Genomic DNA, 21,976 nt, shown 5'->3' with positions numbered 1-21,976 from the left:
CTGTATAAATTTCTTTCATTAACCACACAAGAAGATATTTTGAAGAATGTTGATAATCAAACAGTTGACGGTAGCCATTGACTTCCATAGGGGAAAAAATACTATGGAAGTCAATGGCTATCATCCAACTATTTGGTTGCCAACATTCTTCAAAATAACGCATTATGTGTTCAGCAGAAGACAGAAACTATTACAGGTTTGGAACAACATGAGGGTGAGTAAATTATGACAGAATGTTCATTTTGTAGGTGAACTATCCCTTTAAACTACTATTAGGCTATTAAATATGCTACTTTTTAAACGTGCCATAGAAAAAGAAGCATCCTTAAACTGGAAAAAATATTGTATTATCTCATCTACTCTGGTAATATCACACCAATACTGTACAGATATATGTTTTTTAAATACTTCAAATTACATTGATGGATAGATATGGTGACCAATTTATTTTGCATCCCAAATAAAAATACATTGGGATGCAATATTATTTGTACTACTCGCACTGTACATACTGTAATGCAAAAAATATTAATGTTCTGGCCCTAAAAGCATACGCAGCAATGTTTACCTCAAACACGTCAGCTGAATGTAAAGCCTGCTGTGCTGTGATGCTGAAATACATCAGCTCATGGCCACTAGCAACCAGCCAAGGCTTGAAATCCTCTCTCTGTCTCTATTTCTCGTGCCCTCTGCTCTCAGCCCTCCCTCTCTACATTCAAGTTGTCTCTTTTTCCTCTCAAAGACCTCTCGCTGTGGTCATGTCCAAGCCCTCTTTCATGTGTCTGCTCACTGCAGGTCCATTTCATGTCACGGCCACGTAATTACCGATTTGTTTGGGGAGAAATGGATGGATGGATTCCATTTCAAAAAAAGACATGAGGATTAAAACGAGATGTAAACATTAAAATTAGCGGGAGGAAAAAGAGCTAGATTTTTCTCTCTTTTTCCACTGAATCAATATCATTGCTTTGACAGCACACTGAGCTTGTGTGAATTGAATGTGTCTGAACAGATCGCTAAAGCTTTGAGAGGGAGCCAGTCGGGGACAGACCTCAGAGAGAACAACACTTTTAACGCTTTCAGCCACAGCCAAATGAGAGAAACGGAGAGAAACACCCAGAAAGAGCGCATAAAAGAGAATGGACGTGCCAGAAAAGGAGGGAAATGGACTTCTAACGGCAATAGATGCTGATGAAACGGCCACATGTAAAGGACTTGCACTCCGCCACACAACGCTGCATTAAATGACGGTCGGGAAACGTCCACTGCCTGTACAGTTGCAACAGTGACCGCCTCGATTTTCAGCTATCTTGGTTCCAGGAAGTGTTTTTCTCATTCCTTTTCTCCACTGGGATTTGTAAAACATCTTCAAAAAAAGTATTCAAAGCCACAAATCAAAATATGCTCAGAGATAAAATCACAACATTTGAAATTTCAGTCAGTCAAAAGTTGATCAACAATAGAGAAAAATAAAATTATATTCTGAAATATTATTGCAAATTAAAATAACTGTTTTTTAGTTTAATATAATTCAAAATGTAATTTATTCCTGTGATCAAATCTGAATTTTCAGCATCATTACTCCAGTCTTCAGTGTCACATGATCCTTCAGAAATTATTCTAATATGATTTACTGCTCTGCTCTGCTATATATATTAGTGATGTCAAATCGATTTATTAATCGATTAATTAATGCAATTAATCGCATCTCGCATAAAAGTTTTTGTTTACATAATATATATATGTGTGTATATATTATTATATTTATATCCATTAATATATATGTGTGTGTGTGTGTGTGTGTGTGTGTGCATGTCTGTCTGTCTGTGTATGTGTATATATATATATATATATATATATATATATATATATATATATATATATATATATATATATATATATATATATATATATATGCACACACACAAACACATAGAAAGTTAGAAAGTACAATAATAATAATAAAAATAAGGAATATTGATAATAAAACAGAGAAGTGTAAAGTATCAATCACAATGCTTTATGGAATTGGGCAGTCATTGCTGAGCTCTTTAGCAGAAATCTCCGTTTCCACGGTAACAGTGTTTTCTCTGGATATCGGATACTGTAGTTCTTCACTGGAAATGTGTCTATTAAACATAGAAATCACACTGACATGTGGCGTATATAGACGCGTCGCATACACAATCATTTAACATCCTCTTACTCTAAGCTTAAGGTACACTACATCCTGTCTTGAGAGGATACTGCTAAAAATCAATACCCCTATGGAGAACATAGTTGTACTTCCGGAACCCGCCTGTTACGCTCCATACAGACAGGAAAGAGCGTGTGTCTTTCGTCCCGTGTGACAATCCACACCCAAAGGTCCTGATGAAGGTAGAGGAGCCGTTTTATTTTGTATCTCTCCTCTCATCACCCACATTCATCTTGTTCAGACAACTTGCTCCAATCCATAAAACAGGCATTAATATGAAGCTATCATCCGGCTAAGAATTTTCATTTTAACTGACAAGGTGCCCCATTCATCACTGGTGGCGTCTCTATGTGCTCTCTGACTGCTGGAGAGAGATACAGGGACGCTGCCCAGAGCCGGAGAACAAAAATCCAGCTAAGCCTCTTCAGCCGCGGCCTACAGAGAACAGACGTCTCGGACCCGCTGTGGGCTTCACAATACCTGCAAAGAGCATTCATGTCTGTGGGAACTCGGTTGGCTTTTTCAGGAAAAAAAAGAAAAAATACACTATCTGAAATGCAACATCTGACAATGTCATATTCTACACTTTTGTGCTTTTCAATTGTTCTCGCTCAAGCTCACTTAAGGTTTCTCACACCAACAACAGCTGTAAATTTAGTTTCACAACCATCATCTCGCTAACCCCATGTTAAACCATTTCAACTTTTTCGCCAGTGCAAAAAGCAAATGTACACTGGAATATGGCCATGATTTAGGAAAACCTAAACTTTCCATCAGTTAAGAACTGTTGCCAAACATATAGCATGCTAGAAACATAATAATCGCTGCAATAACGATCTAATCATAGATTATCTGCCTATATCCGAACTGCTACTTTAAGTGACCTGCTAACATAGGCGTATTGGAAAAAAAGAGCATTTACCTATATTTCTGCAAAACTCCAAATACGCGTATATACAAACAATTCTATGCCGTTTCCAGTTAAAGTGAACACTAGAGGCAGTAAAACACCAACAACTTTTATTACTTTTCACACAAATTATAATTACATATCGATGAATAAAGGCTTATTTTTGCACGTTTCCTTGTACAACACTATATTATGACCTCAAAACACTTTTATCGTGAGGCGCGATTTGTAAACTAATACAGTTTGATGTTTGCATCACATGTGTGGCTGTTTTGACATAGTAAACTTGCTCAGTAGTTCACCTGATTCCACACTGCACTTTCAGGTATGCGTCCTGTGAAACACAAGGCACGGTATGACACCGAACGCAAATGTGTTTCTATCTTACCAATGATTTGGTTAACAGTATCGGTTGGGTTTAGGGGGTACGTTATTTCCAAACACGATTCAACTTTTAGCGCTACTCACTGGGCATTTCATATCTGAACTTCCGCGATACGCACAACAACCAATGTATTAAACCATTGCCAAATTCACATTCGTCTGTTTTTGATAAACGTCAATGTGCTTTTAGCACCACTCACTAAACATTTCGATTTGAAAGTGTCACGAAACGAGCAAGAAGCAATGTAATATCAATTGTGCAAAATGTTGCATCCTGTGCATATACAGATAGGCCTCACAATTTTCAGAAGAAGAAAAAAAACGACTTTATGCAAAAGCAAACGGCGAGACTTTTATCTGCTAAACTCAAATACATGCAACCTGTTTTGTTTGCAAATTTGGTTCAGTATTTTTTACGGTTTTCTGAGCAGACATCCTGGTTTTTAACTTCCTTTTATTACATTTATGCATTTGCCAAACACTTTTACCAAAGCAAATTATATTGCATTCAAGGTACACATTTGATCAGTTCTTACTTTCCCAGGGAATCAAACCAATGACCGAGGCTTTTGACCAAAACAATTATGTGGTGGTCAATGCATGTTGAAACCCTGACGGAAGTTATGTGAAAGATACTTTAAATCAATACAATGTCTAAGTGCACTAGGGAAGGGAGTACAGTACTACATGTCAGCATAATACATCAAACTACTTCAAATGAGCTAGAAATATCTTGTTTAAAGTCTTAATAAGGAATTCCCATAAAAGACTTCTTTGGAGCTCTTGTGGAGCAAAGCGTTTGCGCTGTTGTTGCCGCTTCTGTACCTTTGAGGATACGAGCCATTTTCCTTCAACGGAGAGGGACGTAATTCCAACAGACAGCCTCTTTCCGCACACCAAATGTGGAAGTGAAAGGCCATTACTGTATTTGTCAGAGAACTCATTAACGGATTCACATCAGAGGGAAGGACAATATATGCACGCGTGAGGGTTAAATCGAGACAAAGCGAGACGGAGGAATACAAAATGCTGTAAGTGTCTGCAAACGGTCTCAGCAGAACATTAGCACGAGCAGAAGGCCATGGGGGAGAGAGAAGATCCATTTTAATGAGCATCACAACTTAACAAAAATGTTCTCTGTTTCCATTCCTGACAATTTTGCCAATTTCATAGTAAACAAGCATAGAGAAATACTCTCTGACAGCATCGCCTTGATATGGTAAACAGTCTGGCTTTGAAGTGAAGCATCAGATTATACATTGCTGAAGTGAGATTTTTAAGATTATTCTTGTTATATCTAATGATGCAGCTCATGGAAAAAATAAATACACTGACATTTGCAGCATGGAAAATTATTTACAAGGCATCAGAGAGAGAAAAAGCTAAATGTTTTCCCCTCGCTTGGCAAAATGACTGGGGCATGGTTGGGGTATGATATTGCTAAAATATTTATGATGAATACCGGGCGCGGATGCCAGCGGATTCGCAGGACTTCCTGTGGAATGTGTCTGGGCACATACTGTGTGCCAGCCTTCACAATAACCCACCTCCCTCCCTCCGTTCACACTCATCCAGAAACCCTCCCGCACACAGCAGATGCTGCGTTCATCTGCTGCGCTACACAGTAACTGTCCAAATATTGACACACAGCTCCGTCCCCCACTGATTTCTTTTAACCCTTCGCCATTTGCTCGTGACGCATTTATATGTGCTCTGCCGCATGTCTGCGGGCTTTATTCTGGAAGTTCAGCTGATGCAAAACAAGAAACTGGTAGTCAGACAAAAGTCAGACTACTCAAAAGAATTTCAATGTTTTAAGATAAATGAATTCAAGAAAAATTAAACAAGAAATAAAATTGTATAAAAAGGTCATATGTGTGCGTATATATATATATATATATATATATATATATATATATATATATATATATATATATATATAGATATATATATATATATATTTATTTATTTATTTTTAAATTCAACATTAAACTAATTGTGATTGCAACATTATGAAAGATAAAAAAAAAATTCTTTGAAATATGAAAATTGACAAATACATTTTATGGTCAATTTTCATTTCATGTTGACTTTAAAGGGGTCATATAACAGGAAATTCGATAAACTATGCAAACGCACTTTAATCCCTCCAGAGTCCAGACAATTTATAAAAACTAAAACGATCTGTAGGCGGCTTGTTAATCAAAAGGTTGAAACACAAAAGATTTAGCCAATCATAACAGAGGCTATTTACATTTAGAAGACTTCAAGATAAAGTATCAAAACATGGCTTATGGTCATGTAAAAACATATTTGTTGCAGGAATGCTTGGCAAAAAAAAAAGTAGTAGTGAAGAATCTGGCCGCTTTAAAAATGCCTTGCAAACATATGGAGGCAGTCTGAGAGTCTTCGCAAAAAAAAAAAAAAAAGCATAAACACTTGTACACAACTAACATCCTGCACACAAGTTCAACACCCGCTCCTCACAGACATCCAGCTAATATGAGTTTATTACTTTTTTTGAGGCACCGCAGCGATTCGGAGAGGCCCGTGTGTTTTTAAGAGCGCTCTGTGGGGATTTCTCAGACGGGTTTGAGTGGGCACTGAAGGGGTAAATCAAGACTGCTGGGCGAGACACACATCTGACAGCGGAGAGAGAGTTCAGAGGAAGACGCTCAGCACACACACTGAGCCAGAGGCTCCCTCAGTCCTGGCCTGGAGCACACTTTCCATCCTCTCTCTCTTGCTCTCGCTCGCTCGCTCAAAGACTTAGTCTGACCACAGGGTGAGCAAGTCCAACATTTAACACCATTTTAACTGCCAATACAGCGGTGCCTATCATCTTCACATTATGCTATTTGGGGCGCAAGGTGTCTGGTTTCTCAAATGAACTTTAAACACTTCAAACATTTTAAATACAATGTACTAAAATATTAAAGGTAAATTAAAAATCTTAAAATATTCGCATTGACACTATAAGACCATTATATTATATTATATATATTTGTGAAAAGTTTCTTTTGAAATGTCTATGCTTGTATTATATTAGTTTAGATTAAGCATTGAATGAATAGTTCCCTTCACACACACAAAAACAAATGGTGCCATCATTAACTCACCCTCATGTCATTCAAAAACTGCATGTTCTTTCTTAATGCAGCACAAAAGAATATGTTCAAGCTGTTCCTGTCAATACATAGTGAATGTTGATTGAGGATGTTGACCACAAAAAATAGGCACCATAAACAAAACATAAAAGTATATGACTACTGTGCTGTACTGAACCTTCAGAAAGGTCAATGGGTTAGTTCACCCAAAAATTCGCATAATTTACTCACCCTCATGTCGTTCCAAACCTGTAAAACTTTCGATCAACTTCAAAACACAATTGAAGATATTTTAAATGGAATCTGAGAGATTTCTGTCTGACAGTCCAGGCACTGATGCTTAAAAGAGTTCATAAAACTTATCCATATGAATAAAGCAGTTTAGTCCAAATTTTCTGAAGAGACTCGATCGTGTTATATGATGAACAGATTGAAATCGGCTTCTATTAATTCACATACAGTATAAACATTGATTAGCAAATATAAACTGAAGCTCAACCGTACTTGCTTGACGCGTGAGAACAAACCTCATTGGTTCTTATTAAGTTCATATGTGTTTTGAAGATAAACGCAAGTCTTACGGGTCTGGAATGATATGAGGGTGAGTAACTGACAAAATAATTTTTTTTTGGGTGAACTAACCCTTTGAAATATAGGGCAGAAGTTGTCAGGACTATTGTGGACAACAGCGCACAGTTTGTACATTCTGCTAAACATCTCCTTCTGGTCCACAGAAAAAAGAAACCAACATGAGGGTGATTTGGACCAACATGAGGGTGAGTAAATCATGACAATTACATTTGTTGGTGTGCATTATACTTATATTGGTGTGTGTATTATATTTATTTTTTGCCGATTCCAGTTATCAGATCCCAGTGGCAATACAGAAACGAAGGTGAGATCGAAACCAGACTGAGATCACAACCTGAGCAGATCTCCAATTCACCGTGTTCATTCCCACCCCTCCGCAGACCTGACCGCGAAACTCCAACCTTTCGATTATCCACAATTTTTACCACGAGATATCTTCTGTCTCTGTATTTTAAGCATTTGAGGTTTTGTCTCTTAGGTAAAGTTAGAAGAGCACTGAATAGGACAGAGGAAGTTGAACAGTAATTTCTGTGCAGAAAGAGGGGGGCCGAGTCAAATATGCAACATATAATTGACATGATCATAAGATGACAATAACAAAGAGATATATTAGCTTTAATGAACAGGAGCTCTAAAAAGTTGTAAAATACTTTGCTGATAACAATAATGACACTTCAACATCATCATCATCACTGGCAAGATAACATGCTAGGCTAGGCCACATCTCTTCTAGTCAACCAGTAGTTGTTTTCCAACTACAAATATTGTTCAGCTCACTTTATAAATGGGAATCTTTATAATAATAAATGGCCTTTATGAAAGTGTTTTGTTCTGTAAAAAAAAAAGTGTATTTTACCCACTAAAATGTTCGCTATGTGTGTACCTATACAAAAATGTTACTAATAGCTTAACTGAATTAATATCACAAAATTGAGTTTGGTTTTGTGGTCTTTATATCACTATTATGTTTTAACGCCACAGGGAGAGATCCGCTTACATGTGAGGGTCACATAGGATTTACAATAAACTAACATCAACAACTCTCTAAATTTATACCCCGAACAAATAAACCGGCCGAGGCAGTGGATTGTTTTCCTTCACCATGTGACCAGGTTTATCGTGCCGTATTATAGCAGATAGAAGTGTTTAGCGCAGGATTCCAGTCCAGGAATCCAGACTGATAGACTTCCAGTCTTCCATAAAATTCCGCATCTCAGCGTTTTCAAATCGGGTTAATGCTTACATAGCAATAATGTTTTTTCCCCCCCTCTCTCTTTTTCCCGAAAGTCTTTAGAATGTATTTAAATGAGAGATTTAGTTAATGAGTTTGGGCAAAGTCTGGAACAGTCTTTTAAGAATTATCATTCTCATTAATTTTCAGAATTACCCACTGTGTTGTGATAGCAGTCATGGACTTTAGAGTTCAATTAACTAAATACTGAGAACGTATATATAATATACGTGCGCGGGTGTCTGTATGCATGCAGGACCCATACCCGAGCGTGGCGTGCATAAGTATGCATGTACACGTTTGTGTGCGCGATTTGTTTTATTACAACTTTCTGCAGTTTACCATTTCATTCGGGGTTTATCCGATAAATATGCAAGTAAACAATTCCAAGAAAGCAATCCATGATCCAAGCAAGCAAATATCTTTTACTTAAGTCTGCATCACAATGCAGCATGCATCTGCTTTTATGTGCAGTTGTGCTCAAATCGAGACTCACCGGTAAGAACTAGAGATTACCCACAGCAAAAACATAACATAACGAAAGTTGAAGGGCACACAATGCAGGTGGAATAAATCAAGCCCTTTCAAGGACAGGCGCATCAAAGTGCGTTTCTTGGCTCCTCATTCTTTGACTTTTGCACCGAAGTAATTATTATATGAGTAAACATTCGTTTTGTTTTCTATCATTTCATCCTGAGGAGTGCCCACATCAGAGGCATAAGTGTTTCATTACGCCTTTATCTGTCCACAGTTCTTGTGAAGCAGGAACAATTAACCCTGCCTTCAACGTGATTGATATAGGCTTTGCTTTCAATTTGTTCCACTACACAGATCATGAAATTCGCAATGTGCCCATCCTTATTGACCTAGACTTTCAAACACAGAGGGCTACAATGAGATGAAAAGAATTAGAAAGAAGAGAGCCGCGCAGCCATGAAATAACATGGGGAAGAGTGTGGGGGGGAAAAAAATGGATGTGACCTCACAAAACCTCAACTATTTCAAGTACACTTTCTGGAAAGTTGTTTTCAGTTCCATTGAAAGCCATCCTATACGTTTCTGCTCTCTGAGTACTGTCTGAAAGGCGGAGGAGAGCTCTCGAGATGTGGGCATACGCGGTTATGTCGTAAACACAGCTCGCTTGTTCATGAGCAAAATTGAATTTCTATCGCTCTTGCCAAAACCAATCTTTCAAATGTGAACCCCTGAGCTTAGTTTGTAAATCATTAAGAGGCAATGAAAATGCCTGTTTATAGGTATACAGCTGCTTTAATAAAACAGACGCAAAATACTTAGGGTTTTCAAGTGATTCATGTTAATTGAGTGTTCATTCTAAACTAATAGCATACGGTGTAGATAGACAGACCGGTGAAAGATAGATGACAGGTAGATAGAACGACAGATGTTTACAGTTGTCAAGCAACTATAGTATATAGTATGTAAAGTCACAAACATGTGCTTAACAACGTTTTCAAACACAGCTCAGAATGATAGAATGACAGAATGTTAGATAGAACGATAGAAAGAATGGCAGAACGTTAGAATGATAGAAAGACAGAAATATAGACAGAACGTCAAAAAGACGGAATGATAGACAGAAAGACGGAATGATAGACAGAACGTTAGATAGAACGATAGAGAGACAGAATGATAGACAGAACGTCAGAAAGACGGAATGATAGACAGAAAGACGGAATGATAGACAGAACGTTAGATCGAACGATAGAGAGACAGAATGATAGAAAGAACGTTAGAAATAACAATAGATAGAATGATAGAAAGACAGCATGATAGACAGAATGACAAAATGTTAGACAGAATGATAAATAGAATGATAGAACGACAGAATGTTAGATAGAACGATAGAACAACTGAATGATAGAACAGAACGTAAGAACAGAATGTTAGAACAATAGATAGAACGATAGAAAGGGAGAATGATAGACAGAACGTTACAACTATAGAACTACAGAATGATCGATCAAATGATGGAATGATAGAATGATAGATAGAACGACAGAACGTCAGAGAGAATGAATGATAGATAGAATGGTACAATGACAGAACGTTAGATAGAACGACAGAACGTTAGAACAGTTGTCAAGCAAATATAATCCATTATGTAGTCACAATCATGCATTTAACGTTTTCAACTGCAGCTTTTCTGATCAGAACTATCCATCTGATCGACATACAAATCTCTCATACGTCACTCAAAAATACTCCAAAACTACTTTGAAGACTTCTTTAAAGTCCTGAACGCAGAGAGTTAGTGTGTGTTTACTGTAGCTGATGGCTATTGTGCTGTACAGTATCAATAAGCAATTTGACCTTTTCCCAGAGTCTGCTGCTGGAAAGGGCTTCATTTGTCAGGACTGGGAGCTAATTTTAGCCTTTCCCTGACGAAAGACCTGCTGCTACTCCATTACACGGCACGCACCGACGGATATATTATCAATTCAAAAAAGTTTGCCTTTGGAACGTCAAAGCACAGGAAGTGGCAGGAGACACAGAAGTGGCTGACACAGCGTCCTGCGGTGCTGCTTTAGATGAGTGTACCCGGTGATAAGCCTGGGAAAACGCCGGCACAAAAGCAGTCAGTAAATCCCCGCAAAGGGGGCTTCTTTAGGTGACGACATGCGTAAGGAATGCTATAGAGAAACACCTCGGCGTGCTGGAGCTCTTTGTGAGACGAGGTGATGGAGGCTTACCTCCATTTACAGCCAAATCACAGCTATGACATTCACTTATTAAAGTGACAGGTGGGGCTTACGCGCCACAAAATTTATTTATCTGGGGTGTACAGCGGGTATCGCGGTGAGCTTCGAGGACGGTCCGTGCTGAGTTATGCGGCTGTGTTTTCTAGCAGCTCTTCTGCTTAACCGGAATAATCAATTGTGATTTTGCACGCAAAACTCTGGAACGCTTACGAGAGCCGCGCAGGTGCGGGTGATCAAATCACTGCTTGATGAGGGAAAAAAGAGAAACTAGGTTATTACGACATTCAAAACACATTTAACTTCTGCAATATGATGCATTACAGAAAATTCAGCTTGAAATTATTATTTCCACACAGGTAATAAGGAACCATCATATTTTAGCCAAGTCAGTTTTATTTGTACAGCACTTTTCACAATACTGTACGCATTGTTTCAAAGCAGCATAACAGAAAATCATAATGATAATGTTTAGAATAACTTAAAGCTACACTGTGTCATTCTTATCAAAAACCACTTTGTTCTTTCAAAATTATTTATTCTCATTAATGTATAATTACTTCTACCGACTAATTAAGTATTCTCGTAAGCGAAGAATCTGCTATTTATAATACATACGGGTGAGCTGCTCGAATGGCGGGAGCCATGTTGCGCCTCCATCTTGAAAATACATTAGCCAAAGAGGGACATACCTGGAAATTCAAGCTTCGCCTTTCGCGTTTTTACACTCAGTGGCACCGTGACAAATGTGAGGGGGAGATTACTCTCGACTGCCGGCAGATTTGAAATAATAAGGCCACCGTAGGAGTTAAAACGCCCTCGGAATGGGGCTGGAAAGTAATATTCAGTTGGTACTCATATACAATTTCACAGCTAGATGCGAGTAATTCCTACACAGTGTAGCTTTAAAAGCACAGTATGTAAGTTTCGCCGCTAGAGGTCGCTTATTCAAAACAATAACAAAGGCGTAGCTTGATGAATGAGCGTGGAATCATGGGAGTTGTCATCTTCGCCTCCACAGCCGATTGGAAAGCAATCCGACGGGTCTCAGGCAGAAATCATGATCTAATGTATTAAAGTTTTATTAACGTCACTGTGGTATGAAGAAGGGCGGGGCTAAAGACGGCTGCTCCTTTCGTTTTGTTGTTTATGTTGATTTTATGATTGCATAAGTTACATTTAATGTCCACCTCCTTCTTCCCTGATCTTGAACTTTGTTATGTTTAATCACTTAAATTCACATTATTTTATTCTAATAAAAGTGCTGAATTACTTACTCATACAGGTCACATTTTTTTTACCAAATAAAAATTGTGGAGTAACGCAGTGGTTTTACTTGGGCAAAACGATGATACTAAAATACATTTGAGTGTGTTGAAAGTTATAACGTTACTCTGTGCATGCGCTCGGTGGCTGCTATGAGACACTCGTTGCACATTGCATTAAGCTAGACCGATATTAGAATATCATATTAATAAAAGCTGGATGACTTGTGCTGCTAAATGGCATGCAATTAACTTTAAAACATACAGTATGGTGGAAAACTTCTGTATTACTGTTACTACAAATAAAGCTCTTTCTGATTATGCCATGTTAGCCACTTGACAGAAAACATGTGACTCACGGTAAGTCAAGAAAACGAGATTCAAACAAAAAGACCAACCGTGTTGAGCTATATAACAATGATTATTTTTCTGTTAATAAAGACATCGAAAGAGTTGCTCAACATATAATACATTAAAGCGTCTAAGGTGTTTCCATTGTTTGTTTGTGAGGAAAATTGAGGGCAACGCAGATACGACATCATTGACAGGCGACGCAATGACAAGGGCATTACACTGGTTAAAATTGTGTATATCTCTGGATTTAAACAAGTTTGAAACATTTAGAATAAATGTACACATATCAACAAAATATATATATAACATTGTTTTAGTGTTTCTTTGGATATTTTAATCCAAAAATCTTACATACTGTGGCTAGTTAATATCTTCGTACCATATAGTGGCATTTAGCAGATTTAGATTTTGTAATGATATAAATAATCATTCAGTTGAGATTTGCTAATAAATCCTGTAGTATATTGTATATTGCTTTACTTGAGGATACTGCGCGAATGTGGATAAGGTTTGATGTACTATATAAATATATATTCGGTCATTCTATCTATAGTTAATTTTACAATGATATAAACAATCAAGCAGTTTTACTATAGACTAGTATTCAGGAAAAACAAGGGGAGCCCAACTGTATTTGAGTGATAATACATTTTGCTAATGACAAAAGCCAACTTGCACCCAAATGTAACAAGTTTTCAATGTAGAGAAAAGTAGCAACATCTTCAAATCAAAATGATAATGTTTTTGTTCAATGTGCGCAAATATGTGCAAAGCCGAACCCAAGTCTAAGCATGCAATGCACTTAAATCCATTCTCTTCGCCAATGCACATATAGGAGGATTACACATGTATTCTGGACGCGCTGTAGTGTTTGTCCGGGCTCAGAAGTGCTGCTGGAACACTAGAGGGGGCGAGTAAAGGGCAACTCTTGCTGCTAGCATTAGATGATCGCGGCACAGCCAAACCAAAGAAGCAGATGGGAGTCAGCGGGCAGAACATCTGTCTTTAGAGCCAGATACTAAATGAAGGTCTTAAAACCACTGTGGACATTAAACGCGTAGAAGGGGAGCTCGGGTTTTACCGCAGCCGCAAACCATAACAAAACCTGTGACATTCAGAAGCAACACTTTAGTCGCCTAGAGCACGACCATCTCTGATCTCTTCTTTCTAGCATAAAAAGGGGCGTATGTACTGCCTACAGTCCTTTGAAATATTAAGGCCTTAAATGTCTGCATTAATGTATAGAGGAGAAGTCAGCAATCAGCAGCACAGAGTAACCGGGGCTAGTTGTCACAATTCTACGTCCAGTTACAGTTTTAAATGGTCTTAAATTGGAATCATTTTGTGAATTTCTGTCCTCCACACTAAAATATAGAATATTATTATTATTATTTTTACTTCTTTAAGAAAACAAGTGAAGGTAACAATAAAAACAAACTGACATACATCAAGTCAGAAAGTTGTCAATTAGGCCTATTTACCGTTTGAATTTTGCTGGAAAGCCTGTAATTGGTCATTTAATTGCCAGTTCAAATGTGCCATCTTACCCCATAAAGTGCTTTTTTGGCACATTGTCACAAAAGATCAATGCTGAATAAATATTTTCCTGGAAAGAAATGGTGGAAATTTACTTGTACTGTAGTAGAAAGTGTAACCGCGTTTTCTCAATTGAAATTGCTAAAGCAGATTTTCATAAGTTGCAAATAAAGATAACCATAATCTTAAACAGACACAAATTAAAAACTCCACATATAGGGGTGTAACAGTTCTCAGTAATAGAAAAAATGTATCCGACGATGCATATGTACTAATATGGTTTGTTGAGAATAACATTGCATAAAACAGACAGAGTTTAGGCTAATGTATGTTTCTGTCGATGGATACGCTACGCATTCTGGCTTCCCCTAAACTTTGTTCAATGCAAGTGCTCTAGTTACTATTACCAGTCATTTATGCCGTAAACACCCGGGGGAGTTGATAGCACGCAAGCACAGGTGAGACCTGAACGGCACACGTTGCTATCGGTGTTTAAACTAAACTCATTTCAGCCTTGCCAACTTAAGCATTCAAGCGCAAGAAGACATGGCACTCATCTGAAGCGCGCACACGGAAATATGGAGTTTTCAAGTACTGGAATTGAATAAAGTAATCAAATGTAAACCAACATTGCCTATAATCTTTACTGTATAAATTAAAAGATGAATCATTATTAAAAGCTATTCAGTCAAGAGCAGTGAGTTATTCCCTTGTCTTTTGTTGTTTGATTAACATTAAAAACACAGACAGCAGGAATATTTGGCTGCTGTCACTTTAAGACGTAATGCACAGATCCATTATACTGATACAAATGCATTGTCTTTCTCGACTGTTTAGATATAACTGACTGTTTGCTAGGATAGTCGCCAAGACAGGCATGTTGACATTATTTTTGTGTGAATTTGTCCATTCAAGCACAAGACTTGAAAGAAAACTACTGTTAGATATTCTGAAAAACCTGAAAAGCACTGTTTATTTTATTTGTATATTTTCTGTATTGTATTTATTTGTGCTGTTGTTTATAGTTCGATTTTGTTAGTTTTTTTGACAGTAATCCGTTTTCCCCGAACATTGCACATACCGAAACCATGACCCTAAAACCGTTAGTAATTTGAACCGTTACACCTCTAATATATATACACACACACACAAAGGCAAAAAAGAAAAAGGTCATTTAGTGATTCCGTGCAACATGACTGATCCATCAACCAATTCATTGATACGTCCAAAAAGGAGATGGGCACATGCAAAAGCCTCAGCTCAAATGTAGAGACGTATACATCACAAAGGCTCTCACGCCACGAGCCGTGCAGTAATGCATCGAGAGACTGCACGATTACCTTTGCGGGATGCATCTTCTTTATGTCTGTGTCTCTGCTCTGACCTTCACAATAACAGAGACGAGTGGCGGCTGGCGAGAGCCGCTGTAATCACCGCACAACACCAGACACAGATGGAGGCTGGAAATCCCTCTTAATTGTGATAAATACACATCAGAATTGCTTATTTGCCTCCATTCCATGCCGCGTTCGACGCCGGCGAATCAACGGGTGGAATTGGAGCGTCCTTTGTGTGATGGTATAGCTCAGCTTGGGCTGTCTGCCTCTCCAGCATTCAGAGAATACCACCGCTTTGTTTCATCCATAAACATAAGCATATATATCACACTTAGTGAATTTGAAATAATCACAAACACATTGCACTGAAACCGTTTAGTGAGATGCTGATATTCACAATTACACATCAAAGGATTCATATAATGAAGAGCTACATGTCGAAACGTGATTTAAATAACAAACAAGCCAATTTTTCAAAGTGAATTTTTTTTTTTAATGCTTATTTGAAATACACTCAAGAAGTTGAAATGGTGCATTTTGATAAATGTTCTTAAAATCATTATGCATGCACCTTTTATGAGACCATATTAGTTTAGAAACTACCGTAGGACCATTTAAAATAATCGACGGCGGAAAAAAACAAAGATATACACGTTCCCCTTACATATTCATTCATTCCCATGTTTAGCCTAAAATGGAAGCGATATGCATCGCACACAGCATCTTGTTAATGGACCTGTTGATATACAACCCATTAGAGAGACGATACTTCATAACGCAACACCAAATAAACCCCAAGCATTTCACAGAGCCACAGCTCCGGTCTCAATCTATGGATCCACTGCTGCACCGTAGGAGAGGAAATGGAACAATTTAGCACTTTTGTTTGCTCACAGTGAGGGAGGGAGGCATTGCTTTCTTCAACACAAAGCCAACTTTGTGTTTAGTGTTGTGTATAAATTCACGCCAACCAATCTCTCTCTCTCTCTCTCTCTCTCTCTCTCTCTCTCTCTGTGAATTCTCGTCCAACTCCTTCAGAGTTGCTTCGCCCAAGAGCACAATCCCTCCCTTCCCAACACTTACTACAGCTTACTAGTAAACAGCACTGCATAAAAAATAAAAAAAAACTCCCAAACCTTCCCTTAGAATTTCATCCCCAGTGTTATGCGGTTCAACTCTCTCAAGTGGAGCCACATAACGAATCACAGAGTGCAATTTAGCCCTTCAGAATGCCGTTCGGAAACAGGTGATAAAGGAAGCACTCATGCACTGGCTATGAAGTTTCACCTCCCTCAAAATTAATTCCATCTTCAAGATTCCTATCTCTGTGATATGCTCGGAATGGCACACAAATCGCTCCCGCCAGAAAGATTACTGCAGACTGACTTAGCATAAACATCTCCTGCTGTTATGACTGGCAGGGGGTGGAATATAATTCTAATGTCGTGGCCTATTTAGACGTAGGTGCATTCGTGTAATCTGCGCGTTCCGAGTGGGAATTATAAAATAATCGAGCTCGATGAGAGTTTAGTCAAGCTTGCTAAATGATAACCATTCGTAGTCCGGTCAGGCACACAATCGTGAGGAGTTGCACACTACAGTATATGAAACGGGCCGTGTTTACATTGTAAAATGTCACTGGCTCTACGGCTGATATTTTGTACACACACTTGCAGGTGAATTATTGCATACAATCTAACATTAGTTTAACAAGCTGCACGCAGTCACACGCAGTACGGCGGGAATCAGTGATGCCTAATTTAATACTCATACGAGCTAAAAAGAAAAAAATATAGCCTACCTAAACACATATTGTGTGTATGAGTAAGAACTAGCGATATTCTACAACGGAAATCAAATTCTGATCATCTAATCACAAAAGACTAAGGCATATGCATATGATAATAAAGAAAAATACAATAAAATAACATGCACAACCTGACTAGAGTTAATAAGATCCTGAGAGCAGCTTATCATGAAAGTAATTTCAGAACTGCAGATTTATTTACACCTGTGATCTAACAGCACAAGACAGATGCATATGCAATACTCAAAGAAAATTGCCATAAAACCACAGCCTTTAAGCACCAACCTAACTACTCTATATAATGTAATCATAATAACATTTCAGATCTAGAGCAACCGATTCTTATATTATTATCAATACTGCAGATGATGACATAAATATGCACACTCAATTCTGATTGGATGCATGTAAAAGTCCTCAAACCGCCACTTGATGCTTTATGCAATATATCAAAATAGTCACAATTTCAGATCTATAGATCAAGTAATTTTATAATTGCAGAATTGAGTGCACCACATGTCTTCTAAGCATATGCAGTAACAACATTTAATCATGTACACAATATTTTTTATCACAAATTCAGCTCTATAAATGATGACAGCACTTAATAACTACAGATTTATTGTAGTGGCATATTTCTTTTATTATAAGCATTTCTGATCTCATGCATTACTTCTTCAAACATCTGCTTTATGCACAGTTTCAGATCTATAGATCTGACAAATGAATTTAGTGCACCACCTGTGATTAAGAGTAAAAGACACAAAACATCAGTCTTTAACATGCACCCTGTTATACATTCATATATCACAATGTCAAATCTATAGATCAAACTAATTGTGATAGCAATCGTGCACCTGTCATGTAGTGTAAATCCAATGAAAAACATTTCAGCTACTCAATTCTAACATCATCTAACATACATACACTTAACTTGTCTTTGTCTTGTGATCAACTTCGACTGTCATATTCAAAGTGCAGATTTAGTGCTCATATTTCAATCCCCATCAAGAGTTCCTGATGTATGCTAATACAGGACTCAAACCCACATCAATCTACATCGAAACTTCCTCAAACAGCAGCCTGATGCACACTATTTCACAGCCGTAAACAGTGTGTTTTACTCAGATTGGCCTAATGCCGTGAAAACAAACGCAGAGCGGATACAACGCTGCAACATGGTCGCGTTCGAAATGTTCACAAATTTCCCGCGAAACCTGCCAGCAGCGCGAGACACGCTGAACACATTCAACGGTCATGTCCTCTGTCCACCAAAACACACACTCTCACTCACACACACAGAGAGAATAAACACACACTCGCCGCTTCTGTCAGCGTGTATACCTGTTACCCAACCCCTCACACACACACTCTTGCGGAAAGGGCAAAGTTTCCCATCTCAGACCAAAATGCCCGTCAGCGCACGCGTTTCCACAGACACACAACAAACCGAGCGTTTACCGTTCTCTTCTGGAAGGGTCTTGCTGAATGCTGGGCTTGGTGGGCGCCATCTTCCTGCAATTATTAATTACACTTTTTTCCTCCAGAATTCACGCGACGAGCTGCTGACAGCGGAACCGGGAGCATTTAAGCAACGCCATCGGTGGTACCGGAGCGCTCGTGCCCGTGTCTCCGTGCGTTAAGACGCGTTCCGACGGGAGCGAGACCAGCCGACGCTGAGATCCAAAGGCATGCCAATAAAGTGAGAGGAAACCCGGGGACGCTCGTGCGATCCGGCGGCTGTCCTCGCGGGGTAAACGAGAGCAGGAATCAGCGCACGAGACGGGCATTTACATCACGATGTGCCTCTCGAACACAGCCGCTTTTCCCTTGTATATTTGTCCGCATTTTCCAGCTTTTTCCTGCTTCTCTCTCCCTCTCATCTCCCTCTCCTGCCGGCGCAACAACGCCACTCAGTTGTAGTTGGAAATAGTTGGAGTTTATTGGGAATACACAGGTTGTTTCTGATGCACCAACGAAGAGATTTGCGGAACCAAATCATGAAAGCTTTTAATCGTTTGCATGCTTATGTTTGCATTCATATTTTTTTTATAAGAATGTGGAATGATATGATTGACAGCTGTCAAAATCACCTCAAATGCCAAGTTGAGGTATAAATTAATTTGAGACTAAATTATTTTGAAACTGAAGCACTAAGAGTGACAAATAAAACGTATTTATTTATTTGATTTTAATAAAGATTTTAAAGAGATATCTCGTATGCCATTGTTAGATCGTCAGAAAAAAAATGCATGGTTGGAGTGGACTATTTTTTTTTTTTTTTTTTTGCACTAATGCACATTCAGTATATCATTTTATTTTTCTAAGTGAATCCGTCTTGACATAAATAAAGGCCTTTTTTCAGATGTGCATTAGAACCTGTGACCTGTCAAGGTCATGAGCTGACAGCCCATTTAATGTCCTGTTCATTGTGTTGTGCTCTAAACAGACTGTTTAATTGAACGTGACAGTGTATGGAAGCATGCGTGCACATGATCAGTTGATTCTGCTGATATACTAACAATCAGAACATCCACAGCCATTAATGCTTCCGCCTGGCTTTATAGATGATGAAAATTAGTGTATTTTTATGTGGGGGACAAAATGAATTGCAAAAACCATATTACGCCTGATTTCATTTATATTTGTATAAATCTGAATCACACACCATGTGGTTCAGTGGTGTTTTCTTGGCTTTGGTATGTAAAGTTTTGAAAATATATTGGAGCTCTTTTCTAATCTACTTAAAACTATTGTGCTCAGATGGATATAAGAACTATGCATTGATTTTGCATGCATATCTCTTTAAATCATTTGTTCTGAAGTGAGTTTGTATGTGCGTTGGAAAAGCCACTTTTATAATGATCACAGTCACCTTGAATGTTTAATATGATAGAACATAATGTTTTCTTGTAAGATAAACATTAAACGTCTTATTTATATTGATTAAAATCGTTTCTTTGCATCTCAGCGTGAGTCTGTTTTGGAATTTGACACATGGCAAAACTTTACAGTCTTTACATCGTGTGTTGTGAAGCAAACCCTGAATCTCACTGGAATCGAGATGTTAGGAATCTAAGTTTAGACTTATAGCAACCTCCAGGGAAATCTAATATTGCTTTATATATAAACCTGATAACGGTGCAACGCAACAAATATGAGATGAATGGTATGAATGTCACATAAATGTGAAGAGGGAAAACAAAAACATGTTTTGCGTTCAGCCAGCATACCTTTGTTGGTAAGACGTCAAGCCTTGGACGTTTTGCGGGTTCCCGTTAGTAGCTCCCGGGACTCTGGACGCAGCCGGCATCCCTCCACCGACTCCCGGACCTGCAGCCGCCGCCGCCGTCACCTGAACACTGAAATCCGGGAAGATCCTGATCATCCCCGAGCGCGCACCGCGATGCTGCACCAACCGAGTGTGTGTGGATCAACCTTCCCTCCGGTCCGACAAATCACAGCAGCACAATCCCATTAGTGATGGAAACAAGCTCATCAGCCATTCTACGTCTTGTTTTCTGCTTTCAGAAGAGAGAACCGTTGCTTTTACAGGGCTGGTGATGATGATGATGATGATGAGGGTGCTCGTAGACTGCCGCCTCTTTGCGCGTCCTGTGCGCTTTTACGCGTAAAAGTTTCAAGCGCTCCAAAGCATATGTTTTAAAAGTGAACTTCCTTAAAACCTCATCATTTAACCATATCCTCCAATATATGAAAGTTCTGAGTGTCTCTATGGAAATTCTGAAAAATAATTAGGGTCCGTTGTCAGTTTAGGAAACTTACCATAAAGTGGCACACTAACTCCTAAAATCTTAAATCAAAGTATCCTGGTATTATTTCAACTTTAAAACGCATAAGCCTTTTAGTTTTAGTAGTTGGATGTACAGCTAGAGGATTTAACAGAAATGAAAACGCACGTGCAACACTTTCCTTCTAGTGTAAAGGAATGCGTGCGTTATAAATAAACGAGCACAGAACTTTTTTTATCAGTCCGATGTGTGTCCTGAAAAAGCTCTACTGATTGAGATCAGAGATAGCTGTCCATTCCCAGTGCGTGTGGTTTAGGAAACAGATCTAAGTATGTGCGCGCGGAAAGTCCAGTGCATGATGTGATCTGCTCGCCTCCTACTGTTGTGATGATGATGTGCTACTGCTTTCAGTGATCAGCTTCTTCTTCTTCTGGTGCTGATGCTGCGCAGGTCAGGTGCTGCTGTCAGAATCAATGTCTAAAGCTGATGGGATGTTTGCTGTGTGCGTGCTCCTGGTGTGTTGTGTTGTGTTGCCCTGCTGTGTGTGGCAATGCCATCTCTATAACGCGTGCGAGGAGATGAGCTCAGCCGCTCGTGCAGCTGATTAACGGCGCGCGCCGCCGCCGCGCAGCCAATGGGACGCTCGCACGGGAGCGCGCAGCGGTTTACCGCAGCAGTTAACCCTTTATGAGCCGAATGATGAGGACCAGGAGATTCACAGCTGACACATGATGCAACTGTAAGGACTATCATACTCAGTGAACTTAAGTTATAATGCAACACTATGT

At 38.8% G+C, this 21,976-nt stretch overlaps 1 protein-coding gene across 4 annotated transcripts in view; it reads right to left on the bottom strand.

Annotated features, from left to right (window-relative positions):
• Positions 1 to 21,765, bottom strand: part of npas3 (neuronal PAS domain protein 3) — a 295,848-nt gene extending 274,083 nt beyond the window's left edge. For 2 of the 4 annotated variants that reach the window (XM_079634099.1, XM_079634100.1), the window contains exon 1: positions 20,670 to 20,959. In XM_079634099.1, the coding sequence (XP_079490225.1) occupies positions 20,670 to 20,824 (155 nt within the window). In that variant the 5' untranslated portion in view covers positions 20,825 to 20,959. Of the gene's footprint in view, positions 1 to 18,897; positions 20,162 to 20,669 lie in introns of those variants that run through there. The other 2 variants (XM_079634098.1, XM_079634101.1) reach the window with 2 other exon arrangements.
• Positions 21,766 to 21,976: the final 211 nt, after the last annotated feature.

Source organism: Phoxinus phoxinus (assembly GCF_949152265.1).
Source record: "Phoxinus phoxinus genome assembly, chromosome: 13".
In the NCBI taxonomy this organism is placed as follows: Eukaryota; Metazoa; Chordata; class Actinopteri; order Cypriniformes; family Leuciscidae; genus Phoxinus; species Phoxinus phoxinus.
Note: the sequence above shows the minus strand (reverse complement) of the source record. Positions and strands in the feature narration are given on the sequence as shown.